The 20,097-nt window shown below is 42.4% G+C and overlaps 1 protein-coding gene across 1 annotated transcript in view; it reads right to left on the bottom strand.

Annotated features, from left to right (window-relative positions):
* LOC308346611 (NADPH oxidase 5-like) overlaps positions 1 to 19,611 on the bottom strand; it is a gene marked incomplete at its 5' end in the record, with an annotated part of 49,080 nt that extends 29,469 nt beyond the window's left edge. The window contains one exon of the mRNA XM_080809673.1: positions 19,493 to 19,611. Within this exon, the coding sequence (XP_080665799.1) occupies positions 19,493 to 19,611 (119 nt within the window). The remainder of the gene's footprint in view (positions 1 to 19,492) is intronic.
* Between the last annotated feature and the right edge of the window lie 486 nt (positions 19,612 to 20,097).

The following is a 20,097-nucleotide window of genomic DNA, read 5'->3' as shown; positions in this document are numbered from 1 at the left end:
AGTCTTAGCCCAATCCCCTTCATAGTCTAATTTAGTCCTTTTTGTAAATATTTTAAATCTTCCTCTGAATAATCTGGTTTTTCCAGTAGGGCTGGAGCCAGGAGTGTAACCAGTTCTTGAGCCGTTTCCCTGGCTGCTTGCTTTGCTGTTGGATCTGCTAATCGGTTTCCTTTTAAAACCAGATTAGTCCCCTTTTGGTGCCCTGGGCAATGCATAACGGCCACCTCTTTCGGGTCCCAAATAGCGTGGAGGAGAGCCAATATTTCTTTTCTGTTTTTAATTTCTTTTCCTTTTGCTGTTAATAGGCCCCTTTCTTTATAAATAGCCCCATGTATATGGAGAGTAGCAAAGGCGTACCTGCTATGTATGGATGTTTGCGGTTTTACCCTTGGCCATCTGCAGTGCCTGGTGAGTGCAATCAGCTCCGCTTTTTGCGCCGAAGTTCCGTGTGGCAGGGCCGCCTTCCAGAGCTCCTGTTCAGGAGAAGCCCCCGCAGCCCCCGCATACCTCTTTCCATCATCCATGTAGCTACTCCCATCTGTGAACAGAGTCATCTCAGCGTCCGGGAGGGGAGTGTCGCTGAGGTCAGGCCTTATTTCTGTGATCTGGGTTAGGACCTCCCCGCAGTCGTGTGGGTGGTCAGATAGCTTTTCTGGCAGCAACGTGGCTGGATTTAGCACCACTGGGGGCCTGAAAAATCACTTTCAGTTCGTTGAGGAGGAGGGCTTGATACCCTGTCACTCAGGCGTTTGTCATCCACCGGTCTGGTGGGGTCTGGAGGAGGCCTTCGATAGCATGAGTAGTGGTCAAGATGAGATTTTGACCCAAAGTCAATTTACTTGCATGCTTGACCAGGAGTGCCGTGGCAGCAATTATGTGGAGGCAAGGGGGGAACCCAGCCACTACTGGATCTAGTTTTTGTTTGTTTGTTTGTTTTTGCTAAAATAGGCTACTGGCCTTTGCTAAGGCCCCAGAGTCTGAGTCAAAACCCCTTGGGCCACCCCTGCCTTTTCATCTGCATACAAGTGGAAGGGTTTGGTAACATCTGGGATGGCCCGTGTTTGGGCACTCAGTAAGGCTGTTTGTAATTTTTGAAATTCTCCTTCTGCCTCAGCTGTCCACTCTACCGTAGTGAGTCCTCCCTTAATCAGTTTGTAGAGGGGTTGGGCAATCTCCGCGAACCGCGGTATCCACAGTCTGCAGTAGCCCACTGTCCCAAGAAACTCCCTCACTTGTTGGGGCATGGTGGGGCTGGGGTATCAGGTGATCACCTGTTTCCTGGACTCAGACAGTGAATGCACTCCCTTGTGGAGATCAAGATCAAAGCCTAAATAAGTGGCGTGGCTCTGACAAAGCTGTGCTTTCTTTGCTGACATCTGATACCTTTTTTCCTGCAGAGTCTGTAAGAGAGTTTTCATCCCCCCACAAGCATGACTCATAGTCCTCAGCGGCTATTAGCAAGTCATCAACATACTGTAACAGAGTGACTCCCAGGTTGGTGATTCTGTACTCACGCAAATCCTCGTGTAGGGTCTCGTCGAAGATGGTGGGTGAATTTTTGAATCCTTGGGGAAGTCTTGTCCAGGTGAGCTGGCCCTAGAACCCTTCCTGTGGGTCAGACCACTCAAAAGCAAAGAAGGGTTGAGACTCCCTTGCCAAAGGTATGCAGAAAAATGCATCCTTGAGATCTAAGATGGTATACACAGTTCTTTTGGGGCCTAGGAGGGAGAGTAGGGTGTAAGGGTTGGGCACCATCGGGTGGATATCTTCAACCCGTTTGTTAATTCCCGCAAGTCCTGAACAGGTTGGCACTCCCCAGTTTCAGCCTTTTTGACGGGCAGTAAAGGTGTGTTCCATGGAGACTTGCAAGGAACTAGGATCCCGTCTCCTCAGAGGCGGTTAATGTGTTTTCTGATCCCTTCCCAGGGGAGGGAGTACTGCCAGACTCGAACGGCTGTAGCTGTTGTTTTTAACTGTACCACTACTGGAGGCTGTCCCTTGGCCAGGCCAGGAGGCCTCCCTTCTGCCCAGACTTCGGGAAATTCGACCTGTAGGGTTTGGAGAAGGCTTCCCTCCCTTATCTCCTCTGGTTTTGAGACTGGTTCATAAAGGAGATGTTCATCTACTGCTGCCACAAGCATCTGCACAGTGGGTTGTCCCAAAGTCACAGTCATGTCTCCTTCCGAGAACTGAATGCCAGCCCTTAGCTTGTGGAGGAGATCTCTTCCCATCAGGTTACACAGGGCATTAGGGAGGACCAAGAATTGATGTTTGACTACTCCCAAGGCCAAATTTAAAGTCCTTTCTGTTGTCCATTTCTGTCTTTCTGTGCCATTTGCCGCTTGTACCCAGACTTCCTCTCCAGATAGTTTTCCCATAGGCTTTAGTAATGATGAAAATTGGGCTCCCGTGTCCACCAAAAAAATCAATTGATTTTCCCTCCACCTCAATTTTAACCCGAGGTTCAGGGAGGGGCTCCGAACTATGGCCCCTTCAGTCTTTGGTGACCAGCATTGCCGTTTTCTTCTTAGGGCACTCTCTGGCCCAGTGTCCTTTTTCCTTGCAGTAAGCACACTGATCTGAATCTAAGCCTTCCCACCTGCTTTCTCTATGTTTAGGCTTTTTTTTTTTTTTTTTTTTTCCATTGACCATCTCCTACCTGCCTTTTTCTTTTCCACTGATCTTTTTTTTTTTCCTGTCTCCTTCCCGCCTCATGTAATGTCAAAACTTTAACTATTTTTTAAGTCTGTTTTTCATCTTCTTGTGTTTCCCTGTTGTTAAACACCTTTTCTGCTATTCCCATTAACTCAGTCAGATTCTTCCCTTCAGATCCTTCAATTTTCTGAAGTTTCTTCCTTATATCTGGGGCTGACTGACTGGCAAAGACAAGATTTACTGCCCTCTGATTTTAACATTTACTTGAATGGATCACCAATATAGATTTGCCATGACACAGGGCTTTAGTCTTCCTTTCTTAAATACTATGCCTCATTTGAGCAGAAACATTTTACAGGAAAAGATTTATTAGTCTTTTTTTCCTTCTTGTGAATAAATCCATCAAAACTGATCTAATATGGTCAAATTTTTAACATATTTCATTGTTTCCTTTCGAACCTATAAACCAAGGCAAATAAAAGTCACTTTCCCCAAGTCTTCTACGACTTACTATATACCCTCAAGTTTAGTTTTTATTATCTCCTTTCATGTTCTGTTGCAACCAGATATTTTTACTTTAAGACAAAACTATTTACTCTCTTAGGCCCTCTTTGTGGTGTGTACAGTTTTTTTTTTTTTTAACTTACTATCAGTCAACGGCCTTTCCTCTGGTTTTTCAGACAACATTAAAACTTTTAATAAAAACCTTATGGTGTTTTTCTTTTGGTAGTCCATCCTGACCTTTTTTTTTTTTTCTCTGAAAATTTCCCTTCACAAACCTTTTACAACTTTCTTTTGTATCCAGGTTTTGTCCCAAGCCATTTTCTTTCAAACAACCATCTCATTTAGGACAAAATTACCTTTTCTTTAACAAAATGTATTCCCATTCCTTATCTTTCTTATGTATCTCCTACTTTTTTACATATAGGGTTATTTCCCTTACTTCCATCAGTCTTAGTTACAGTCAGCAGAATTTTCTATTCTTAGAAACATTTCAGTTTCTAGTGATGGTTAAGTATTAACCAATTGTGAACAGTTACAACAGAATTCTGTAGATGGCAAATTTATGAATCAGTTAAGCACAAAACATGCTTACCAACAGATTTAAATATTCTTAGTTTCTTTGCAGTAAGAAGTCAAAAGCACAAACCTACATCAAGGACTCAATGCTTTAGCATTTTATCCCATTTGGTTATGACCTAGATGTCCAACAAATTTAATCCCATTTGTCATCCAACCAAAACCTTGAAGTTTCAGGTTACCAAAGACTTTGAAAGTTACTTTAACAATTATCCATTAAAACTTTGAGAAAATTGACCATCAGTTCAGTTATTTCTTTGCTAACAGATTTTAACAAATAGCATGAGCTTACTTGACCTTCAGTAAACTTTGATTGAAGTTTCAGATTTACTGCTGTAACTTTAAAGGCATGTCTATCTTAATTAAACCAACAAACTTAACTTAGTTCAAATACTGATTTACATTTCACCTGGATCCACTCCACTTTTAACATTTACCTGAGACACGGGTGGGAAGATCTGGAGTCGGGGGGGGGGGTGTGTTAGGTCCAGGGGCTGCTCTTCTTGCTCCTTGACAGTGAAGAGGGAAGGAGCCATGGTGCAGGAAGCACCGAGGACGGTCTAGAGGCCAGTTATGCAGGCCACACCCAAGTTGGTGCAGAAACAGAAAGGGGGAGTGCTGCCAAAAGGCAGAGAAAGGATTCCCAGTTTTAGAGAGTTTTCCTGGGTAAACCTTGTCACCCAACTGGGTGGTTTTACCTTGAAAATCCTTGAAATGCTGGAGAACAAGACTTAGGGGTGTCATAGGTCCCTTACTCTCCGCTTGCCCCATTTCTCCAAACACAACAAACAGCACAACAGACAACAAAAAGACAAGACAAAGACAACCGCAGACCAGACCCAGCAGCCCTTCCTCAACCAGATATCAAGTCTAAGGGTGTGCAAGATATAATCCCAACTCAAAAATACAACCTGCCACTGGTGGGGATTTTCTCGGTCCCCTGACCGCCTAGGGGGACTTGAACCCCCTGGCAGGTCCCCTGACCACCTAGGGTGATTCGAACCCCCTGGCAATCTCCCAGTGGAGGGATGGGGTATCCCTGCATCCACTCCAGGCCTGGGGAGCAATGCTGCATCCAGCTTCTCCCCGGTGGGCTGTACCCTGGAGCTCCGCAACCAGATAGACAGACAGACCAGATCCTGCAGGATAAAATCTCAAGATCTTACCTCTGGAGGCTTTTCCCAGAAATTCTGATGCTGACTCAGTTCTCGTTGTTAGATCCCGGACGAGCCCCCAGAATGTTGGGGTCCGTTATCAAAGGAACGAGACTGAGACAAAGTGAAAGTTATGCAAAGCCTTATTCTATGCCAAGCATTAGAAGTTAGACTGGCCAGCCAGGGCCGCCTCCGAAGAGAGCGACCCTCTCCCAATCTCACAGGCTGGTTTTATAGGGCATAACCGCAGACCCAAGGTACGTGGCTTCTATTGTTAAGACGTTTACTCCCAGAATCGATACCCGGAACCATACGAGGAACTACGGGGGCGTTTATTCCCAGAATGAAGTCTGTGGATGTAAACAACAATATGGCTACCTAGGCAATATGGAGTCACTCTGGCTAAGCAGGCCCTAATAGTTAAACAGGTTTTAACATTAAATTGGCCCTAACAGCCCCATCCTATGCTTGAACACCTCTAGTACAAGCCTCCCCAGGACTCAGACCTCAGGTCTTGACTCTCTGGATCCAGGGCATATTGTATGATGTTCCAAGAGTATCACAAACTGACAGCCTCCCAGATGAGTTAAATACACAATGACCTGAACAGAGGTTACTGGTAAATGAGGACACTTTCTGTGTTATCAGAACCCAAGAAACCAAAAATGAAGCTGTGAGTGAGGATTGATAGCTTCTGTTGCCATAAACTTTTCTCTGAGAGAATGGCTTTGTCTGTGTCCCGTGAGTTTAATGTAACCTTAAATGATTTAGCTACAATCGATCCTCATTATTTGCAGATTCCATATTCATGAATTCACCTGTTTGTTGAAACTTATTAGTAGCCCCCAAACCAATACTTGCAGCATTTTCCCAGACATTGCAGGCATGAGCAAAGTAGTGATCAGTTTCAGCTGCCTGATTTACATGTTCCCAGCTGAGGCTGAACGGGGGTCCCTCTGCTTTCTTGTTTCAGCTCTCATAGAGCTGAAGAACAAGTGTCCTTTGCATGATCCAGTGAGTGCTGCAAGTTTTAAATTTTTGTGCTTTGTGTTGGTGATTTTCTTTTTCTTTTTCCTTTTTTTTTTTTCATTCTTAACAAAAGTTTTTTAAGGGTGGTTGACACACAATGTTACGTCAGTTTCAGGTGTATGTCTGGTTATGTTTTGCTTATGATAAGTATAGCTACTGTCTGTTACCAGGCAGCACTGTTATGATATTATTGGTTATAGTCCCTATGCTGTGCCAGTGACTTTGCTGTTTAAAATGGCCCCAAGAGTGGTGTTGAGATGCTGGCTAGTGTCCCTAAGCACAAAAAGGCTGTGATATGCCTTAAGGGGAAAAATACATGTATTAGGTAAACTCTATTCAGACATGAGTCCTAACACTGTTGACCATGAGTTCTATGTTAACAAATCAACAATTATATATATATATATATATATATATATATATATATATATATATTTTAAAGATTTTATTTATTTATTTGACAGACAGAGATCACAAATAGGCAGAGAAGCAGGCAGAGAGAGAGGAGGAAGCAGGCTCCCTGCAGAGCAGAGAGCCCGATGCGGGACTCGATCCCAGGACCCTGGGATCATGACCTGAGCCAAAGGCAGAGGCTTTAACCCACTGAGCCACCCAGGCGCCCCAACAATTTATATTTTTAAAAAAGATTTTATTTATCTATTTGAAAGAGAGTGAGAGAGAGAGAGACAGAGCACGAGAGGGGAGGGTCAGAGGGAGAAGCAGACCCCCGGCTGACCAGGTAGCCAGATGTGGGGCTAGATCCCAGGACTCTGGGATCATGACCTGAGCCAAAGGCAGATGCTTAACCAACTGAGCTCCCAGGTGCCCCTAAAGGAGTCTTTAAACAGAAGCACACAAAAAACAAGATTTTATATTGATTGTTTGATTAAAAAAAAACAAAACTTTGTGCCCAAATGTTGGCAGGAATCTAACCTTGCATTTTCCTGAGGAGCAATGGCCCAGAATTCCCTAATTCGTTGTTTGCAATGAATTTAGAGGACATAATTGTCATGAATAATGAGAACTAACTATCTATACATAAAAATTAAAAATAAACAAGCTCACTTCCACTTAAGGAACCAAGAAAAAAATAATATAATATCCACATGCACAAATAGAAGGATAGACTATTAAATAGAAAATCTGAAATTCAGGAACTAGAAAACTAAAAATGGTCAAAATAAATACATTTATTTTTTATTATGATGATGGTTTTGCAGATGTAGCCATATGTTAAAAACTCATCAAATTGTTCATGTTAAGTATCCAGTTTATTGTTTATTAATAACGCTTCAGTGCAGTGAAAAAAGAAGTTGGGTCTTCAGAAAGTCCAAGTAGAAAAGCACAATTAAAGAAAACAAGTGGGGGGCCCCTGGGTGGCTCAGTGGGTTAAAGCCTCTGCCTTCGGCTCAGGTCATGATCTCAGGGTCCTGGGATTGAGCCCCGCATCAGGTGCTCTTCTCAGTGGGGAGCCTGCTTCTCCCTCTCCCTCTGCCTGCCTCTCTGCCTACTTGTGGTCTCTGTCTGTCAAATAAATAAATAAAATCTTAAAAAAAAAAAGAAAACAAGTGGGAAAAATACGAGATTAATATTGAGAAAGGCAATAAAAAGGGAGGGACTACATACATATGAGTATCCAGTGCATTTGTTTGGTGAACTCAGGGAAATGAGTTGATTTCAAGAAGACATAACAATCCGAACAGACTAACATTCATTTCAGAAATAAGAAAGGCAGTGAAATGTCAACCACTTATGACCATGTCAGCCCCAGCTTGTTTTTGTAGCTGATTTCTACCCAATCTTCAAAGAATAAGCCCAATATCAAACTAGCTCTGATGGTTAAAAAAAAAAGTAATAATAATGGTAAGACTCCCAATTTATTTTACAAAGCTAGCATTCCCCTATCCTGATGTAGATAGCATATAAGAAAAGGAAAATTCTAGACATATGTAACTGGTAGAGATGCAACACTCAAACTAGAATATAACCAAGTTAAATCCTGGAATTTACTTCAAAAAACAATAACCCACCTTTATCAGGAAGGACTTTTTCCAGATATACAAGGATAATTCACTATAAATATTACCTGCCAACCCCCGCTGCTGTCCAAATGCAGTAGTTGGAAGACTAGCGGTGCCTAAGTTATGATATCTGCCTGTCAGAGACAGGGAGAGCTTGCTACAGTGCCCACTCTGGCTTACCAACTTTGGGGTGAGGCCCCGGAATCTGCACATTTAACCAGAACCCTGGATGTTGGCGACCCATGCCGGCAGGTCCAGGCTCTCACCTGGAGGTTCAGCAGCCACAATTACTTTACCCCTGGGGACCCACAGGAAGGCATTCCACAAAGCAGAAAGAACTCTGGGAAAGAGGCTGCGTGCAGGTGCTGACCCAGGGAGGGTGGGGATGGGCTATCTGGTGTGTGCTGGGGTGCACTTCCCTCTTCTCAGAAATGTTAGTGTTTCAGGCCTGCAGAAGGAGAAGAAATTCTAGCAAGCTGGTGGAGAAGAGGCTGGAACAGCCGGTGGGAGGAAGGGAGGAAGGGGATGGGGGGGAAAAAGAAGGTAGGACCGAAGGAGACAGACGTCCTCGAGGAGGAGCTAGGAATGTTCAGATTTCAGAGCTCTAGGGGAACAATGTGCTCAGCAGAGGCCAAAATTTTCCCGGGAGACCAGGAGTTTAGGTTCAGGCTTGCTCTGCCCTACCTGATCACTGGCCCCACTGCCCTGTGGTGAGCTTATCTGCAGCACGCGACAAACATCCTTCCAGCAAGGGCTGCTACGATGACCAAATGAGATGCTATTTGGGAAAGTGCAACTGACAAGCACTGTACAAATGTTACATATCATTACTCTGACTAGGCCAATTCCTCCTTTTACAGATGTGAAAACGGGTCCAGAGAGGTCTGGTGACATGCCCAAGATTGCACAGCTTGCTGGTAACCAGGCAAGACCTCTGTCCCAAACAGACAGTCATCCTCTGTAGCTCCCCTACTGAAGGCAAAGAACCCTTGCCTTTCCCTTGTCACTGGCATGGAAAGCTAGAGAAAGAGTCACTCACCCTCTGTGGCTTTCAAAGTCTGGCTCGGCTGGGTCTTCTGGTCTGCTCACCCTTTCTCCTATCTTCTAGACCATAGGTCCCAGAGAGGCTATGGTCTGTACAGCAGCTTGTGGGTGAATCCCACAGTTGACCTCTCCCCAGCTCCTCCTCTTCCTGACTCTCCTAAAGAGCTGCTCACACCCACTGTCCCTCCGGCATGCATGTACTGGCCAGTGGCCGACTTGGTGCAGAGAAATCCTGACAGAGCCTGGTGCAAGGGTGGGGCAAGGATTTCACTGGAAAGATGTTGGCAGTCTTCCATCTGGCTGTATAGCTTCCATTTCCCCTCCTTCAAGGAGACCAGCAGGTAGGAAATCTAGAAATGCACTGTGGAAAAAATCAAAAGCACCATCAAGCAGAGCCGGCTCTGCTCAGCCCTTAATGAGCCAAATGCAATTTATCAATCCCAATAACGCAGATTACCAACAGAAAGGTTGAAGCACTTATCCTGAACCATGCATTGTGCTAAGGACTTTACACATAGTGTTCAATTAAATACAAAACCCAGCCCTGTTTGGTGGGGTTATTACCATCACTGCACCAAAGGGGAGAGTGGCACTCTGAAAGGTGAGTGACACGTCCGGATGGCTTGGCAGGCATTTGGCCGCGTGGGACTGACTCTGGAGACTGTGCATTTAACTCACAGGAGCAAAGCTCAGTCCCAATGAATTGGGTAAAATATATCGGAATGATTCTGGGAAGAGGTTCCCAGTTCAAGGGACCTGGGGAGGGAGGGAGGTCGGAGAATCCTACTGGCCAAAAATCCAAGAGAAATTATACAAATGGTTGGATAAGGTCACACTGTGACTAAAATTTGAAGTGCTTTTTACGTTTTGTCCTGTCTGGCAAGACATGAGCAGATAACCTTGGACGTCTGGTGGGGATTTGGACCCCCGACAGGTGATTTTAGATGTCTTTTGCTACTTTCCAAAATGAGGGAAATGATAACTGTTTTGTTTTTGTCTTAAAGCAGGCAAGTTGGCAGAAGAAATTTCTCTGATCATGTGGCCACTGGTGGGATGCTTTAAAGGGCTCCTTGAATGCAGTCCTGTCTGGACTCGTGTTGTCAGGGGCCCACTTGATGCCCTCTTGCAGTCACTCGTGCTTCTCTGCCCACAGGTTCAGCCAGTTCTTCCTGGGCTAGTCCCAAGGCCATGTATGATCTGTAGAACTGGGGTGATCTGGTGATCTCTGAAAATTCTCCATTATGACTTGGCAAAAGACATCATTCCCTGGTCCAGATGACTTAAGACAGTGTCAAAGATGATGAAGAACATCTGTGTCTCTTTTGGGGGTCACAATCCCAGAGTCTGTGCTGTGATGATAGCATTTGAGAAATTCAGCCCCATGATCTTGGTTTAGGGTTGACATGTTTTCCTTAGAATCAGGATTGGAAAGACCTGCAAGATCATAGAGTTCAAGCAACCTTTTTTTATAGCTTACGTCTCTCCTTTACCCTACCCCAACCAGACCTGGTGGTCTGTAGTCTTGACTTGCACACCACCTGTCATGGGGTGCTCACTTGCTTGGGAAGCAGCAATTTGGGGGCTATTTTGACTATCAGATAAGTGCTCCTCATACTAGAGGGAAAAGAAATAGAAACTTCCATTAAGTAACTTCAGAAACTACATGTAGGAAATGCAAAATTCTTTGGAAGAAATAAGCAAAGTGGTAAGTATGGATAACGCTTTCAAGTTGTGACTGGTTAAGGAAGAGGAGGAAGAAGAAGAGGTGAGGTAGAATTGCCTGTGCCCTATTGTAATAGTGATTATCTGTGCATGATTCTCTTTCTATCCCACTGGACTGTGAGCTCCAAAAGGCAAGGTCTCTGGCTATTTATTTTAGTCCCAGGAAATTAACACAGTGCTGAGTACACAGTGGGCACTCCATACACATTTATGGAATGAACAAACCTGCCTCCATTCAACAAGTATTTATGAAACACCATGTGCCATGCACTGTCTGGGTCTACAGAGATGAGTGAAATAACCTAGCGTGATCAAGGCAGAGACAGAAGTGCTAAGAAGAGAGCATTAGGAGGGCTTCCCAGTGGAAGTGACTGATCTGAGATGGGTTTTAGAGTGTGGATAGGAGTTTGCCAGGCGGAAAGCCAAAAGGACTTATTCGGAGCAACTCAAAGATCAAACACAAAGGCATGGTGATGGGAATGCATTCTGTGTTCTGGAAGCTATAACAGTTCAGGTCTAACTAAACAATGTCATGGGGAAGGACAAGCTTGAAAGCAGGACTGGAGCAGAGAGCAGAAGTCAGATCACAAAGGGTCTTGTACGAAGTGAGCTAAAGAGCAAGGCCTCTGCCCTGGTTGCTGGGGAGCCCAGTAACACATATAAAACAACAGAGCAACGAGGTACTTGCCAATGTTCTGACAGATGAAAGTCCAGTTTTTCTCCTAGTATCTGGAAAAAATGCACATTTTAAAAAGGAGATTGATAAACACTGTGAATATTCATTTTTGAGCATGGCTTTCTTCTAACCAACATTTGGGAAGGATAGACTTTTCCCCCAATAACATTTTTGTATGATTACAAAACTTATAAACATTAATTATAGGGAAGCATATAAAAGCACAAAAAAAGATTTTAAAAATCACCGCAATCCACCTGCCAGATAAAATCTCTGCTATAATTAAATGTTCCTTTCTAGGCACGTGCCGAAGGTGACCCAGCGTGGGATTCAGAGTGGAGTAGTTTCTGATGAACTTGTTTGCATGAGCTGGTTTGCCTTTTGAAAGGTGAAATGGAATGGTTTCACTTATGTCAAGGGCTTTCACTTCTGTCTCCTCCCATGGAGCTGGGAGGCCATGAAGGAGGTGGGCATCCTGCACATTTCACCAGGTAGAACCATGAACTTTTGAACCTGACCAAACCACAAATATTCTAAGGAGTCCACCTGAACACCTGCAACTTGCTACAGTAAGAGACTTTGCTGAGTGAGAGCCTAAGCAAGCAATTATACTCAGCCAAGGCCCATTTTCTGCCCCCAAAATCAATAAAAATTCTTTGGAAACAACAGATGCAAGTGTTCCCTTTTGTCTTTAAAATTCCTTGACTTTTCAAGCAGAGAGAGTCAAGTATCATATGGTTTCACTTATTTGTGGAGCATAACAAATAATATAGAGGACAAGGGTAGATGGAGAGGAGAAGGGAGTTGAGGGAAATTGGAAGGGGAGGTGAACCATGACAGACTATGGACTCTGAAAAACAACCTGAGGGTTTTGAAGGGGGGGGGGTGGGAGGTTGGGGGAACCAGGTGGTGGATATTAGGGAGGGCACAGATTGCATGGAGCACTGGGTGTGGTGAAAAAACAATGAATACTGTTACGCTGAAAATAAATAAAAAATTAAAAAAAAATAAAAAAAGGAAATTAAAAAAAAAAATTCCTTGACTTTTGTTCCCTGGGAGGGCACCATTTCGGTTGCTGCCTATATCTGTTTTCCCAGAATCACAATTCTGAGAACACAAATAAATGCTTTTGTCTTTATTTTAGCTTAGCCTCTTTTCTGGGTCAACAGCCTTGCAGGACACGCTTGGGATGGCACCTGGAAAGAGGAAGAGAAAATCATGGGAATGTTCTACAGCTCTACCCTTGAACTCTGGTTGGAGCTCTCTGAAAAGAGAGGCGATGTTCTCTCCACTATTGTAGGGAATTCAGGTGGTTCTGATACCGTTTGGGCTCAGGGGTCTTGAGTTTTTGGAGGACATCAGCTGCTGAGCAGTGGGAGGAGGTGTCCTTAAATGGCTGTCACGTGGTAAACACCTCCAGGAGCACCAGAGTGGCTGGATTTGAGCAGGCTGGCTTCTGAGCACATGTGATACCAAATGCCCACTGGGAGAAATTCCTGGGGAAAACTGAAAGTGGAGTTGGGAGGTCAAAGTTCACAATCAGAGAAAGGTGGGTATGAATGCTAATGTTACTTCATTCACACTCACAGACTAGAGTCAGAAAAGTAATAAGCTGCAGTTTGGGGTTTCTGGTTAAGATGGCCTGAAGTTCACTCTTTGAGGACCCCCTCACCTGTACTATACACAAAACAATGAGAGAGAAAATCCTTCTAAAAATTTAAGGCAGTGCTCTGGTGGGGAAGGAAGGTGGAGACCTGGGAGTAGAGAGCATTGTCTGAGGATCCTCTGGGTTGCATGGAGGGAGGCAGTTCCCCTGCTTGGAGTTCATTTGGGAGAGGGGGGCATGACCTCTCCATGGGTGAGGGACCTGGTGGGGCCATTGAGCTGCCCCATTCACTAGCACAGAACTCGAGGCCAATTTCTGGACAAAGCAGTGCAGCAAGATTCTCCCCCAAGGGATCGGTGCTTGCACAGATCTCTAAAGTTTGGAGTTTGGGAACCCACTCATACCTGAGATAAAACACAGGAGTACAGGGCCACCTGGCAGGCAGATAGCTCAGACACAGGCAGGGTGAAGGCAGGGATCTGATGGAGGCTTGGGACACGGAAGATGTGATTGTGTGCTCTTCTATGGGTGCTTGAGAAGGGTGGTGGGTGTAAATTCCTCACTTTGGGAGGAGAGAGTCTGGGCACTACCATATTTATCCTGTCCCTCAGCACTGATGGACTTCAGTGAACAACACAGCCAAGCCACGCCCTCCTGCACCCTGCAGGGACATCTCCACTAGTGCAAGTCTACCTGACCTTCAGGGTAACAGGCTGCTCTCTCAGAAGACCAGCACAACTCCTTGTCCACACCAAGTCTACCAAACACAGAGTGCTGAAAAACTTCAGCTCTTAAAAAAAAAAAAAAAAAAAAAAAGGGAAGAAAGAAAAACAAAAAACTTCAGCTCTAGAGGAAATAAGATCAGGCTTCCTTTTTATTTTTATTTATTATTATTTTAAATTTAATTAAATTAATTTAGTTTGTATTTTTTTTATTATTTGTATTGTTTTTTATATTTTTTGGACCTAGTTTTTTTAGCAAGCAGACTAAAACACCACCTATGATCTAGCTTTCTTTCTTTTAAAAAATATATTTTTTTATTTTAAAAAAATTTTTAAATTTTTTATATTTTGGATCTAGCTTCTTTTAACAAGCAGACCAAAACACATCTACAATTTAACTTCCTCTTTCTTTCTTTATTCCTTCCTTCCTTCCTTTCTTTTTTTTCTTTCTTTCTCCTGGACATAATGAAAAGATGGAGGAATTCACTCCAAAAGAAAGAACAGGAAGAAGTAACTGCTAGGGGTTTAATCAATGCAGATATAAGTAAGATGTCTCAATTAGAATTTAAAACAATTATAATGATACTAGCTTGCCTTGAAAAAAGCACAGAAGACACTAGAGAATCCAATCTAGTTGATCTAAAATTTAAAATGCTGTAACTGAGATGCAAATCCAGATGGATGCCATGACAATGAGGATGGATGAAGCAGAGGAACATATTACTGATATAGAAGATAAAATTATGGAAAATGATAAAGCTGAGAAGAAGAGGGAAAGAAAAATATTGGATTATGAATGTAGACTTAAAGACTTAAGACTACTTAAGACTTAAGACTACTTAAAGCATATTAACATTCATATGGTAGGAGTCCCAGAAAATGAAGAGAGAGAAAAAGGGGCAGATGGTTTATTTGAGCAAATTATAGCTGGAAACTTCCCTAATCTGGGGAAGGAAACAGGCATTGAAATCCAAGAAGCACAGAGAAGTCCCATTAAATTAAACAAAAGCCAGCCATCACCAAGACATATTGTAGCCAAATTCACAAAATGCACAGACAAGGAAAGAATACTGAAAGCAGGAAGGGAAAAAAGTCCTTAACCTATAAGGAAAGACAAATCAGGTTCACAGCAGATCTGTCCACAGAATCTTGGCAAACTGGAAGAGTGGCATGGTATTTTCAATGTGCTGAATGGGAAAAATATGCAGCCAAGAATACTTCATTCAGCAAGACTGTCATTCAGAATAGAAGGAGAAATAAAGAGTTTCCCAGACAAACAAAAATTAAAGGTGTTCATAACCACTAGACCAGCCCTGCAAGAAATATCAAAGGTGACTCTGAGTGGGGAAAAAAGACCAAAAGCAACAAAGACTAGAAAGTAACAGAGAATACCACCAGAAATACCAACCCTACAGATAACACAATGGCACTAAATTCATATCTTTCCATAATCACTCTGAATGTAAATGGACTAAATGCTCCAATCACAAGACATAGGGTGTCAGATGGATAAAACAAACAAACAAACAAACAAACAAACAAGACCCATCTATATGCCTGCAGAGACTCATTTTAGACCTAAAAACACCTATAGATTTAAAGTGAGGAGATGAATAACCATCTATCATGCTAATGGATGTCCAAAGAAAGCCAGAGTAGCCATACTTATATCAGGCAAATTAGATTTTAAACCAAAGACTGTAACAAGAGAGGCAGAAAGATATTATATCATAATTAAGGGGTCTATCCATCAAGAAGATCTAACAATTATAAATATTTATGTCCCCAACTTGGGAGCACTGAAATATATGAATCAATTAACAAACATATAGAAACTCATTGATAATATGAAAACAGTAGGGGACATTAACACTCTATTTACAGCAATGGGTAGATCATCTAAGCGAAAATTAGCAAGGAAACAATGGCTTTGAATGACACACTGGACCAGATGGACTTAACAGATATATTCAGAATATTTCATTCTAAAGCAAAATATACATTCTTTTGAGTGCACATGGAACATTCTCCAGAATAGATCACATACTAGGTCACAAATCAGGCCTCAACAAGTACAAAAAGATTGATCATACCATGAGTATTTTCTTTTTTTTTTTTTTTAAAGATTTATTTATTTATTTATTTGACAGACAGAGATCACAAGTAGGCAGAGAGGCAGGCAGAGAGAGAGGAGGAAGCAGGCTCCCTGCTGAGCAGAGAGCCCGATGCGGGGCTCGATCTCAGGACTCTGGGATCATGACCTGAGCTAAGGCAGAGGCTTTAACCCACTGAGCCACCCAGGCGCCCCACCATGCGTATTTCTGACCACAATACTATGAAACTTGAAATTAACCACAAGAAAAAAAACTGGAAAGACAACAAATCCATGGAGGTTAAAGAACATCCTACTAAAGAATGATTGGGTTAACCAAGAAATTAAAGAAATAAAAAATTACATGGGAGAAAATGAATGTGAAAACATGACAGTCCAGAACCTTCGGGATGCGGTAAAGGTAGTCCTAAGAGGGAAGTATATAGCAATACAGGCTTACCTTAAAAAGCAAGAAAAGTCTCAAATACACAAACTAACCTTACACCTAAGGGAGCTGGAAAAGGAACAGCAAATAAAGCCTAAAGCCAGCAGAAAAAGGGAAATGATAAATATCAAAGCAGAAATAAATGATATAGGAACAAACAAACAAAAGAACAGATCAATGAAACTAAGAGCTGGTTCTTTGAAAGGATTAATAAGATTGATAAACCCCTAGCCAGGCTTATCAAAAAGAAAAGAGAAAGGGCCCAAATAAATAAAATCATAAATGAGAGAGGAGAAATCACAACAACACCACAGAAATACAAACGATTATAAGAGAATATTATGAAAATAAGCAGATGCTTAACTGACTGAGCCACCCAGGCATCCGAAAAGACCCAAGTTAATATCATCCTCAATGGGGAAAAACTGAGAGATTTTCCTCCAATGGTCAGGAACAAGACAGGGATGTCCACTCTCACTACTGTTATTTAACATAGTACTGAAAGTCCTAGCCTCAGCAGTCAGGCAATGAAAAAAATAAAAGGCATCCAGATCAGCAAGGAAGAAGTCAAACTTTCACTATTTGCAGACAACATGATATTATATCTAGAAAACCCACAGGACTCCACCAAAAAAATTGTTAGCACTGATACATGAATTCAGCAAAGTCTCAGGAAGCAGCAAAAAAATATATCAAGGAATTGATTTCACTTACAATTGACCAAAACCCACAAAATACCTAGGAATAAACCAGACCAAAGAGGTAAAAGGTCTGTACTCTAAAAACTAAAAAACTCTGATGAAAGAAATTGAAGAGGACACAAAGAAATGGAAAGACATTCTATGCTCATGGATTGGAAGAATAAATATTGGTTGTTTTTTTTTTTAAAGATTTTATTTCTTTATTTGACAGACATAGATCACAAGTAGGCAGAGAGGCAGGCAGAGAGAGGAGGAAGCAGGCTCCTCGCCGAGCAGAGAGCCCGATGCGGGGCTCGATCCCAGGACCCTGGGATCATGACCCGAGCCGAAGGCAGAGGCTTTAACCCACTGAGCCACCCAGGCGCCCCAATATTGTTAAAATGTCTGTACAACCCAAAGCAATCTGCAGATTTAAAGTAATCCCCACCAAAATACCAATAGCATTTTTCACAGAGCTAAAACAAATAATCCTCAAATTTGTATGGAACTGCCAAAGACCCTGAATAGCCAAAGTAATTCTGAAAAAGAAAAGCAAAGCTGGAGGCATCGCACTTCTGGACTTCAAGTTATATTACATAGCTGTAGTGATCAAGACAGTATGGTATTGGCACAAAAACAGACGTATATATCAGTAGAACAGAATAGAAATCCAGAAATGGATCCACAAGTATATTGCCAAATAATTTTTGATGAAGCAGGAAAGAATATCCAATGGAAAAAAGACAGTCTCTTCAACAAATGGTGTTGGGAAAACAGGACAGCCACATGCAGAAGAATGAAACTGGACCACTTTCTTACACCATACACATAAATAAATTCAAAATAGATGAAGGACCTAAATGTGAGACAGGAAGCCATCAAGATCCTAGAGGAGCCACCTGGGTGGCTCAGTGGGTTAAGCCTCTGCCTTTGGCTCAGGTCATGATCTCAGGGTCCTGGGATCGAGCCCCGAATCTGGCTCTCTGCTCAGCAGGGAGCCTGCTTCCCAACCCCACCCCCCACACTGTGTGCTGCTCTGCCTACTTGTGATCTCTCTCTGTGTGTCAAATAAATAAATAAAATCTTAAAAAAAAAAAAAAAGATCCTAGAGGAGAACACAGGCAGTAACCTCTTTGACTTCAGCCATAGCAACTTCTTACTGGACACAACACGGAAACAAAAGCAAAATGAACTATGGGGACTTCGTCAAGATAAAAAGCTTCTGCACAGTGAAGGAAAGAATCAACAAAACTAAAAGGCAGCCTATGGAATGGGAGAAGATATTTGCAAATGACATAGCTGATAAAGGATTGGTATCCAAAATTTATAAAGAACTTATCCTACTCAACACCCAAAAGACAAATAATCCAGTTAAGAAATGGGCAGAAGACAGGAATAGACGTTTTTCCATAGAAGATATCCAGATGGCCAACAGACACATGAAAAGATGCTCAACATCACTCATCATCAGGAAAATGCAAATCAAAACCTTAATGAGACACCACTCCACACCTGTCAGAATGGCTAAACTTGACAACACAGAAAACAACAGGTGTTGGTGAGGATGCAGAGGAAGGAGAATCCCAGGCACTGTTGGGGGGAATGCAAACTGGGGCAGCCACTGTGGAAAACAGTATGGAGGTTTCTCAAAAAGTTACAAATAGAACTACCGTACAATCCAGCAATTGCACTACTATGTATTTATTTACCCAAAGGACAAAAATACAAATTTAAAGGGGTACATGCACCCCGATGTTTACAGTAGCATTATCAACAATAGCCAAACTATGGGAAGAGCTCAAATCCAACAAGAGATGAATGGATTAAAAAAAAGGTTGTATATGTATACAATGGAATATTACTCAGCCATTAAAGAGAATGAAATCTTGCCATTTGCAATGATGTGGTTGGAGCTAGAGTGTATTATGCTAAGCCAAGTAAGTCAGTCAGAGAAAGACAATTTCCATATGATTTCACTCACGTGTAGAATTTAAGAAACAAAACAGATAAACATATGGGAAGGGCAAAAAGTGGGGGGGAACAAACCATAAAGGGCTCTTGATGGTAGAGAACAAACTGAGGGTTGACAGAGGGAGGTGGGTGGGGGACGGGCTAGGTGGGTGATCGCCATTAAGGAGGGCACTTGCAATGATGAGCACTGGGTGTTGTATGTCAGTGATGAACCACTGAATTTTACTCCTGAAACCAATATTGCACTGTGTGTTAGCTAACTGGAATTTAAATAAATTTTTTAAAAAAGTTAACACATAAAGATAAAAATTTAAAAGATCAGCTGTTATAAAGAATAAGATAAACATCTCTTTTGACCAGCGATGAAAGAGAAACACACAATGGCTGTTGAATGGAAACTCTAGTCCTGCTCAACTCCTGGTGCAGAGGCTTCTAAGAACTGTGCTCCTAGGAAAGGATGTGAGCCTTGGGCTGAGGGACCCCTGATTATGGGACAGGGCTGTAAAAAGCTGTGACCAGCCATTGCCTGGACTGACTTATATTTTGTACTTAGGAGAAAAAGAGAAGTTGACTTAGGAGAAAAGAGTTGACTCACCCAGACATGGACCAGGCCAACTGCTGTTTGGTGATTGCCCTCACAATGTCCTCAGATCTCGATGGATGGGAGCTCCAGGCCATCAAGACCAGAACTGAATTTGGGGGCCCAAATTCCATGGTTGGAAACAACCATGAAACTTTTAGAGAAAGAGCATGAACACACACACACACACACACACACACACACACACACACACACACACCATTCAAGGTGAGCCAGCAAGTGGGTATGCCCAAAGATCCAAAAAGAATGAATGCTAAGAAGATAGCCAATCAAACCAATAATAGAGAGAATCCATTCTGTAAGCATATGTAGAGTCTTTAAAGAGAGAAAAAGAAAAACACCCATTTAAAAAAAAAAAAAGAAATTCAGGAATAAAAATGGGGAGAAAGGAAACCAGTTTCAGCTGGTATGAAGAAAACCCAGTTAGAAATATTGAGAATAATATAGTGTTTACAATTTTAAAATAATTCAATCAATAGGATAATTTTTAAACGAGACAGAGTTGGAGAGTGAATGCACAATCCCTAAGATAGCATGGAATCACTCACTTGAAATAATTCTATGACTTCTTTCCACTTACCAACATAGTCTATGCATTT

The sequence above is a fragment of the Martes martes genome, assembly GCF_963455335.1.
Source record: "Martes martes genome assembly, chromosome: 7".
Taxonomy (NCBI): Eukaryota; Metazoa; Chordata; class Mammalia; order Carnivora; family Mustelidae; genus Martes; species Martes martes.
The sequence above is the reverse complement of the archived record's forward strand: the minus strand, read 5'-3'. Positions and strand labels throughout refer to the sequence as shown.